General features: G+C 47.5%; 1 protein-coding gene across 1 annotated transcript in view; it reads left to right on the forward strand.

Annotated features, from left to right (window-relative positions):
• The window catches only part of LOC109313841 (collagen alpha-1(I) chain-like), a 152,225-nt gene that overhangs the window by 99,757 nt on the left and 42,201 nt on the right, over positions 1–10,267 (forward strand). Inside the window, exons 22-25 of the mRNA XM_019540611.1 lie at positions 1,068–1,112; positions 2,631–2,684; positions 4,024–4,131; positions 8,836–8,889. Coding sequence (XP_019396156.1) covers positions 1,068–1,112; positions 2,631–2,684; positions 4,024–4,131; positions 8,836–8,889 — 261 coding nt within the window. The remainder of the gene's footprint in view (positions 1–1,067; positions 1,113–2,630; positions 2,685–4,023; positions 4,132–8,835; positions 8,890–10,267) is intronic.

A 10,267-nucleotide genomic window follows, 5' to 3' on the forward strand; every position in this document is an offset into this window, starting at 1 on the left:
CCTAGATGTGGCCTCAGCCCTGTGCACTGGATTGGGCCCCACCTGCACAGCAATTTAATCTGATCCATGGGAATTGGAAATTTGGGGTGGAGGAGGGGTGGCAGTGTTCATTGCCACCTCTCCCCCACTGTTATATCTCAGAGTCCATGGAGGAGATCCCTCTGGGCCAGATGACATGGCTCTAAGAGGTGGATCTGGTCCGCCAGTCAGAGGTTGTACCACTGTCCTAATACGCAAAGCAGAGAGTAATTTTTAGAGTCATTTTTTAGTTCAGTTCCTAGTTCATCCACAAACTTTGTGACCTTTGACCCATCCTCTAAGCTATTGTGCTTCACAGTTGCTTCTTTGTAAGGTGGGGATAATGCTGCTTTTCTCTGCAGGGTGTGATGAGGCTAAGCTCTGTAAATGATTGCAAGGCCTAGAGATACAAAGGTCACCAAGTTCTTGCATAAAGAGAATTAGCCTGCCCTCATGGTCTGGCTGTGCTGATTGTCAGAAATTAGCCCAAACACCCAGTTACTCAGACAAATATGCCTGCTCCAGGCTGTAACATTTCCCAAGATGTTAGTTCAGCAGAGTGCTCGTACCTGGGAACCCGCTCGCTTGTGCACTTGATGAAAGAAATGGGGGGGGAAAAACAAAACTCTTCTGACTTTTATTTTTCAAGGCCTCCTTCGGATTGCTAATGAATTAGCCTAGCTGAGGGGGTGGTAAGGTACTGTTTAGAGAAACATTTTCCTCTCTGTTTCTCCTTATCTCTTTCATCAGTGGATCAAAGCTTGAACTTGACAGGCATCTGATATGGGAAAGCCATGTGAACGTCAGCCTGGGTTAAAGGATGGCTCCCTTTGCTAATAGTTTCCCGGTGCTACTTCCTCCTGGGGAGTAAATCCTTGCTAAGGCATCAGCCACAAGGGCACTACAAATTAGACTGGTGTTTCCCCATTGATCATGAAGTTCAAATGCTTCTTTGCTGCCGTATGCCTTTTAGTGTGGGAGTGTTTGAAGGTCTGCATGTGTTTTCATCTCTTGCTCCTTTTTAACTCTAGCTTGATGTCTCTCTTTAGGGCTTGATTGGAATGCCAGGTCCAAAGGGACTCTCAGGGGAGCAGGTAAGTCTCTGCACCTCCATAATGCAATTAAACCCCATGATTCTGGTTCTGATCATATTGGAAAGTCTTGTCACAGCAATTTGACATGCTACAGAGTTGCTGGAAGCTCAGCCTTCTGTATCAGAGTTTAGTCTTGTCAGCATCTGAAATCTTAAATGGCGTTGATTTGGGGGAAAAACTAGAAAGTCACTTTTGTGGCCCTTTGAAATGATCTGAGCTAGGGAAGACAGAAGGAGTTTTGCTACATTTACCTGAGGGAGGCAAGGAGGGGGGTGTCTGCTTAGCACAAGTCAACTCATGTGGTAACCCATATGAGGAAAAATGCTAAGAAAGATTGTTAGTAGCTTTCAGGTATATTAACGGGTGGCAAAAAGATACCTTTACTCCACGTCTGCACACACTGAATATACTCAGGATGGCACAAAACCTGGGAGTTGGATTATAGTCACCCATCAGAGAAAACAAGGCCATTTCACAAGGTTATATCAGTTGGGGTGCCCTGCCCCTGGCTCCTTTTCCCCCATATTGACATATCGCCCCTGTTGTATAGATGCAGTTGAGTGTAGTAACTCACCCAAAATCTCCCATAGTGAATTTGGAAATATAACCCAGCTGTCCTGTCTCCCTCCTAATGGGAGAAGGACGGTTAGACAGGAAGGATGCTTGGTGTTGGGGAAAGTACAATTTGTGTTCAAGTTTAGCCAGGACAGTAGTCATCAGCACTCTTAGGTGCTCTTGGCTATAGTCTGGGGAATATTTCGGCTAACTGTGGTTTGGGGGAAGCTCTGTGACGTGGAGGGGTAAGACACTGACCTTTTAGAGCTTTGAATTCCTATCCTTTCCTGTAGGGGGGTCACAATTAGCTCCCATTGTGCATGGCACAAACTCCATGCAATCTGACACAGCTGACCACAACTTGCAGTTGAGGCTTGGTGGAGCCCAGAGCTGGTATAGCAGCCTTGCTGTGTATCAGCATTGAACTCAGGAAGGTGTTTCTCTTTTGGGAGGTTTCCCCAGTATTTACATAACTCCTATTTCTCCCAAGCCAATGCTGATGGTCTGTGTGTTTTTATGACAATGAAGGTCCATGTCCTCAAAGGTATTTAGATGTCTGAAAACCCCTGTAGAAGCTGGTAGCCTAAATTCACAAAATGAAAAATTGGAGCGCCCTACATAAAACAAATAGAAAGTGGCTTTGATATTTGTTAATAACAGTGCAGAATCCTTCTTCCTCATCTAAGTAGTGGATTTTTTTTGCCTCTGCTCTAAACCACAAACTCCATCACCTTGCAAGAGCAACCCATAGTAGGGCTAAAGTTCAGACTTTCATTTAGCGTATGGAATTGCAGTGCAGCCTCTGGCCAGTGTTTTCTCTTCCAAGGTGTGGAAAGACCCACCAGAAATGAACTCTCAATTATAGCTGGTGCCAGCTCCTCCTCCAATACTGAAATCAGATTGCAGTGCTGCTCCACCATGAAGAGCATCCTAGTTCTGTCACTCTTCACTATTATATTGCAGGGTAGCGGAGGTCCAGATGGAGCAGAAGGGGACATAGGAGCCAAAGGCAACAAGGTACAGTACATCCCATCACTAGTTTGGAAAAAGGGGAATTTCTGTGGCCTTTCCATTCTCTCTTGCTATTCAAATGCATTCCTGTTTTATGTTGAAGCATGTTGGTCTGGTTGCATTTCACTGGTATGAAGAGGGAGAGTTCTTGTGGTCGGGACATCCCCATTTTGGGTTTGGACCGCACTGTGCCGGCTTGTGAAAAATAAATAACCAATAATTAGACTCACTAAAGACCTTCACTGCAATGCCCTTTGAACTAGGATAAGTTCCTGTGTCTCATAAATGTTTTCATCCCTGTGGAGGAGACTGATAAGAAGAAAATCCTACTCAGTGAGGCAAGGTAATCTAGCATCTCGCAGAGCAAAAGAAAGAGCTTTTATTTCTCTTCCCTCTGACATAGGGAAACCTCATCCCTATTGTAGAGATGGGGAACGGAGGCACAGGGGAAATTAAGTGTCAAACCCAAAGTCCTACAGGACGTCCATGGCTGAGCAGGGATCTCAGCCTAGTGACCTATCTCTTACAATGTTTTTCTTGCCTCTAAAAGGGTTTTGTTACCCTAGCTCCATTTCGATGAACCTGATGGATGGAAAGAAGTGATGCTCTGTCTGTTCCCCACTGGCTTAGGAGGGCAGAGAGGTGGGATGTGGTACTAGACCACCATAAACCTACTTTAGGCCATCTTGGGCCCTTAATAACAGAGGATTCCCTGCTCTAACCTACTGCTTAACTGATGGCATGCAAAGCAAATGCCTTCCTCTGAAAGCAATAGGCTTCAGAATCCCATGTGTAAAGAGCTGATTGGGGAACATGGACCTGCCCTCCAGAATAACTCCTCATTGCCAGAGACCTGGCAGTAAAAGAAGACGGGATCTCCAGAAGAGGAGGGAAAAGGTCCTATGAAGGGGGAGGGGAAACCACAGAGGAGTGAGAGAAGCTGGGATGGGGTCACCCCAAGTGCCCCCTAACAATGCAGACAAGGTTCTTTGGGTAAATTTGATATCTTTTATTAAGCCAATGAATTAGTTGGAAAAATTGTTCTTTGCAAGCTTTCGGGTACAAACACCCGTCTTCAGGCACAGAGAGAGTATGCCATTGCTTTGTGTGCTCACCCTGTGCCTGAAGAAGGGTGTTTGTGCCTGAAAGCTTGCAAAGAATGATTTTTCCAACTAATTCGTTGGTCTAATAAAAGATATCACATTTACTCAAGGAACCTTGTCTGCCTTTGTCCTTAGACCAATACAGCTACAACCAAAAATCGTAATAATGCACGCTCTCTACTTCGTTTTCATTGTAGTCCCTGCTGGCTGTCCATGACATCTCCGTGTCTTTCTGTTTCCAGGGGGCACGAGGGCTGCTGGGGACAAAAGGCCCCCCAGGAATTCGAGGTCAAATTGGTTTGCCAGGGTTCCCTGGACCCAGAGGGCTGGCGGGGCTCCAAGGACCTGATGTAAGGATTTTTTGCTTCTCTAGATGTTAAATGTTCTGTGAGAAAATGCCGGCAGCACTGCATGAAACAGAAAATACCCAGGAAGCATTGTCTTCTCCCTGCCTTGACATTTACCTTGGAGAACAGTGTCTGATCCCTGGCTGTTGTAGTCGGTGGCTAATGAATCTGCATGATGATCCATTTTCCTGTCTCTGTCTTTCCCTAAGCCCTCAGAATTGCTTTATTGCCCTCTCCCTTTTCACACTGGTTTCCTGAGAGAGGCGGGCTGGCAAAATCCCTTGTCCTGTGTCTGTGATTTCTCAGCAGCTGTATGTGCTGTTGGGTGGAGTGCAGTGGGTGGGGGCTGATGAGGTCTGTACCTTAGCCCCCATATACTGCACTGAGAGAGTGTTTGGGACTCAATGCCTCTTTCTTTGGGGAGATGAGCAGTCATAGCGCAGGTGTGAGTCGCACAGAGGCACCAAGCAGGCCTAATGCCACACTGAAACGGAGTGGAAGCCGAGCAACTCATGGAGGATGGTGTTTGAGGTGTGTGTCCATTCAGGAGTCCCTCCTTGTATTATGTGTGTGCCTCTGCTAAGTCTTTGCTCCACGGTGGTGTGAGCTTGTTCAGGCTGCTGCTGCTGTACGTGCCTTTGGGCCGCCGATCAGCAGCAAGGATCCAGTCAGAAATCCTCGCTGCACTTCCAGATTCAAATGCTGCAGACTTGCCCCCACCCATTCCTCCTTCCTACCACTCCCTCAGTCCGTTGTGTCCATCCCACGGCCCCCTGTCTGGTTAGGAATCTCCATTGTATTTCAATTCTGCTCTCGTCCAAATGTCTCTCCTGCCTGTCCCCCGAATCTTTCAACTGCTCCTTAGACTCATAGAAAATGAGGGTTGAAGGGACCTCAGGAGGTCACATCTAGTCCAACCCCTGTTCAGAGCTGGATTAGCCCCAACTACATCATCCCAGCCAAGGGTTTGTCTAGCTGGGTCTTAAAATCCTCCAAGAATGGAGATCCCACCACCTCTCTGTGTAACCTGTTCCAGTGCTTCACTGCCCTCCTTGGGAGAGTTCGTCCTAATATCGAACCTAAACTTCCCTTGCTGCAACTTGAGACCGTTGCTCCTTGTTCTGTCATCTCCCACCACTGAGAACAGTCCAGCTCCATCCTCTTTTGAACCCTCCTTCAGGCTGCTATTAAATCCCCCCCACCAGTCTTCTCTTTTCCAGACTAAATACGCCCCGTTTCCTCAGCCTCTCCTTGTAAGTTGTGAGCCCCAGCCCCCTAACCATTGTCATTGTCCTCCACTGAATCCGCTCCAATTTATCCATGTCCTTCCTGTAGTGGGGGCCCCAAAACTGGACACAGCACTCCAGTTGTGGCCTCACCAGTGCCAAATAAAAGAGAATAGTCACTTCTCTCAATCTTTTGGTGACACTCCTAACAATGCAGCCCAGTATACTGTTAGCTTTTCGCAACAAGGTCACTGTTGGCTCATATTCAGCTCATTGCCCACAGTAACCCCCAGGTCCTTGTCTGCAATGCTGCTGCCCAGCCAGTCAGCCCCCAGCCTGTACCGGCCCATGGGATTTTTCCATCCTAAGTGCAGGACTTTTCTCTTGTCCTTAATGAATCTCATGAGATTTCTTTTGGTCCAATCCTCCAATTTGTCAAGATCTCTCCGAATCCTAGCCCTAATCTACAGCATTTCTATGACTCCCGCAGCTTGCTGTCATCTTCGAACTCGCTGAGGGTGCACTCCGGCCCATCTTCCAGGTTGCTGATGAATTCGTTGAACAGGACAGGCCCCAGGACTGACCCTGGGGGCACTCCACTTGACGCTGGCTGCAAACTAGACATTGAGCCACTGATTGCAACCCTTTGAGCCCAATGATCCAGCCATTTTTCCATCCACCTTACAGTCCATTCATCCAACCTGTACTTCCTTAGCTTCTTTCCCTCCCATCACCTCTCACTGTCTCTCCTCCCACTGCCTCCTCCCACTTCCCTTGCACAGAGCATTCTCTCCCTCCTAGCTCCTACTTATTTTCTGCACCCAGTCACCCTTTTCCAGCTGACTCCCCACCCCTATAATCCTCATCCCCTTATTACAGCTTCCTGGCTCGCGGGGAATCATTCTTGCCTTTTACCATGTCTCTCTCCCCCCACCTTTACTTACCTAGGAGAAAGCAGAACTCCCTTTGGGTTCTGCCCACCTCCACTTCTCCACATCTGCCTCTTTTGCAGGCAATGGATGCATATATATCCATGCACTACAGTTCAGAGCATCCTGGTGCTCCAGGCCCTGCCTCTTAAGGCACACCCTGATGAGAAATGTGTGATGTAAGGGCTCCCTCTAATGGTGAATCATTATGAACTGTCCTGCTAAGAAAAGAAACTGTTGCTATTTGTTTTACAACCCAGGCAAATTCTACAGCAGTGAACTTTCTAGTGGCTAATCGCTACCTCTGCCCTAAGTTTCCCTAACCCTGAAGGAGTGGAGAAGAGAACCGACGGACAGTTTCCTTGCCCATCCTGATGGCTGCTGGCAAAACCTTGAGCCCGTGCCATCATTTCCTTCCAACTGGGTGACATTTCACCAGGGCAGAAATGCAAGGGAACTGCAAATGAGAAGCTAAGGGACTTGCACGCACACACACGAGAGAAGCAATGGTACTCAGATACTATACAAGGAGGGCTACCTATTCTGTTGGCGCTGCAACCTCCATATCAGATAACAGGGCAGGTAGAAATTAAGGCTAGATTCTCTGTTGGGGTACACAGGCAGGGTCAGGGGAGTTGAGGCAATTTGCACCAGTTTATACCAGCAAGTAACGTGGTCCAAATTGCCCTGAAATTTTCCAGTTGCTGCCTCTGCAGTGGATTCTAAATTAGCCAGGCAATTAAATGATGCACTGGCACTGCCGTGCTAAGCAAAACTAGCCAAAGGGGAGGCAACCACTGGATATTAAAAACAATTTTCCTTGGATCGTGTGGGGCTCGTATGAGTCTGTGTGCTGGTTGTCTTTGGTGGCTCAGATCTGCTGGTTGCTCTGTTTGTGAGGCTTTCAGATTGTTTGCAAACTGCCAGCCCATCAACCTGCAGCTGAGAGCCATTCTGGGCTTTTTTCTGGCTTTCTACCACTGGAAAGAAAAATGCTGCAACTGGGATGATGTTAACAATTAAGGAGGTGGGAATGCTCACGCCCTCTCGGAGTAAGCCAGGGGACTCAATCTCCTGTCTCTGGCCTGCCATGCTGGTCAGGTACAAGCCATCTCAGCTTGGAAAAGATCCAAGCCAGGGGGTTTTCAAGAAGGAAGATTTCAGAAATGCCTGTCATGCAATGCAGATTCAGTGCTGAGCTCCAGGGCTGTACCAAAGCTGAAGTGTTTACCATACCATTGAATCCTTGCTGAGCATTTGATCTCTGCTGGGGCCAAGCACACATGGAAAGTAAAGAGAAGTGGGGATTATTTTCTCTTTGCCTCCCCCTTTCCTTCCTGACAAACCATGCTCTCTGAAACAAACAGCGTTTCATTTTTGGCAGGAAGCAGGTTGTGCCTTACTGTGGATGCCTGATTGGGCCCTGATAGCATATTAGCCGTTCAGACTGGGTGTAGGACCCCTCCTTGTTCACTGCACAGGGAATAATTACTCGCACGCTATGTCCTCACTACCCAGTGCCCTTTCCAGCTTAGTTTGCAGCACACCCCGTCTGGAAACTACCCTGACTTACAGATAGGAGCTGTGTGTGGTATTCTGTGACAACCCCTCACCACTGAGTGAGGCTCCCTGGCTTTGTGTGCTGCTCAGAGGGCACCTGGGGCAGCTCTTAAGAATCCTCTTGAATCAGTTTTGTTGCCAGGAGACTGAATTAATGATCCAGGTGATTGCAATGAATCAGCAGGTTCCACTTAGCTTGTTTGCTCTAGCAAGGTTCATGGTTTTACAAAATGAAACACTGGAGGATTTGTTCCAGGGGTCAGCAACATTTTTGAGCAGTGTCAAAAAACACCTGCAACCTTGCCTTGTAAGATGTTGGTGTGCCAGGGGCAGGTGACAGGGGAGCCGCAAGGCACCCAGTCCTTGTTGTGGCGCTGTAGTCCTAGCCCCTTCTCCACCATCTGCCCCAAGGTGTGTGCGCCAAACAAGATGCCACGTTCTGGCGCCTGTACCAAGAGTTGCCTACTTCTGGGTTTTTTTCTCTGTTCCTCCCTTGGATAAATGCAGAGCTAAACTGTTCCCATGTCAGGTCTTTCCGTCAGAGGCACGGAGGAGCAGGGGGCTCTGTTTTTGTTCACGCTATACATGAACAGCCCCACGCATCAATATACTTGAGTTATTGCCTTGGGCCCTATGCCAGCATAATTAGCAAATAAGCCCAGACCCATTCTCTGAAGGGCTCTGATCTCCACTTGATGTGCAAGAGATGTGCGATCATGGTGATAAAGCAAGGGAGACCTAGTCCAGCAGGGGGATTTATCTGGAGGGTTTCTTTTTGCTTAAATATAGTATAAGTGGTTGTCCCTTGAGAGCTGTATTGGGTGCAGGGGGAGGGCATAGAGAGAAAAGCAAAATCTCCAGGCACCAATTGGATCTAGCTCAAGTAACAACTAATCTAAGCACTGTCTTGCAGGCAGTAAACTCCCTATGATAAATTACAGAATAGTTACCAAAGGATTTACTGACATAATGCTGCTTCTTTGCTCTTCTAGGGGGAGGAAGGACAGATCGGTCTGCCTGGCCAGAACAGCAGTGAAGGACCAAAGGTTAGTCTGAGCCTTGTTGTTGTTTCTCCTCTGCTTTCTTTAGTAGCAAGGATAAGCCCTCTGCCTAGGAGCCTTCATCCATGGACGTCAGAACGTATTAAGCTCTTTTGCTTCTGCAGTTGAATTTCAGCAGTGGTTGTGTGCTAAACTCCCCGACACTCCTGGGAGAATTCCAGGCTCCAGGCTGCATGGCAATGGGGAAACTGAGGCACGGGAAGAAAAGTGAATTGCTGGTGTCAGTGCCATGTTGCCTGTGTGCTGGCATGACAGTTGTAGGTTGGAGCATTGCAGCCTCTCTTTGGAGGAAGCTTGAGCAGTAGGGACATTTCCTATGATGTGTCATTTTGGTCAATAGCCTCCCAGCGAGCTGCTTTGTCTGTGGAGGTCTGTCAGTTCCAACCTCATAATAAAACAAAGCAGATGTCCTATATTACATACAACACCATAAACTGGGTTGAGAGGAGGGCAGATGAGTCTGTTAGCATTCACCATCTGTCATGCAGTTTGCACAGAAAGCATGCACAGATTCAGCCATTTCATTATGCATCCAGTTGTTTTCCCTGTCCCTGCTGCAATTGGCTTTGCTGATGCTGAGAGCAAGGGAATCTTGCTTGTTAATATGAAATGGTACTTAGTTTGGTGGTTTAATGAACAAATATTCCAGGAGACCTTTCCCATAGTTCTTAGATTCTGTTAAAGATTTTTTTTTTTTTTTTAACCTAGCATTAACTTTGTATTACATCTGACCTCACAGGATACTTTTTTTTTTAAAATAAAACTATTTGAGGGGTAGGCAACCCCTGGCACAGGTGCCAGAGCATGGCACATGAAGGCATTTTGCTTGGCACACAGGCCTTGGAGCAGATAATGGGAAGGGGCCGGGGCTGCATTGTCTTAACAGGAATCAGGCCCCTTGCGGCTCCCCCACCATCCTCCCTGGCGCATCAACATCTTGCAAGTCGAGGTTGAGGTTGTTTTTTTTCGTACTCTGCCCAAAAACATTGCCGACCCCTTTTTGATACGTTATTGCACGGGGAAGGATCTTCAAGAACTGGCTGGTAGAGGCAAAGCCGTAACCTTGGTTTTTCCCCATAGAAGCAGCTCCCTTTATACCGCTGGTTGGTAGGGTGATATCAACTGGAGGAGTGACTTTTTTACAATGTTTTGTAGCCCTGTGGGGTCAGGCCAACTCTCAGGATCTCAATATTGCACTATTTACAAACCCACAAATCAATTAGGTGCATACACACACACACACTACCAGCTCAGGCACACACACACATCCAAACCAGCCTACGTACATACATACCTATCACCAATTCAAGCACATACACTATACACCCCAAAAGCTAGACACTCATCACTAATTCATATATCA

This window comes from Crocodylus porosus, unplaced genomic scaffold (assembly GCF_001723895.1).
Source record: "Crocodylus porosus isolate Cpor-Errol unplaced genomic scaffold, CroPor_comp1, whole genome shotgun sequence".
Classification (NCBI taxonomy): Eukaryota; Metazoa; Chordata; order Crocodylia; family Crocodylidae; genus Crocodylus; species Crocodylus porosus.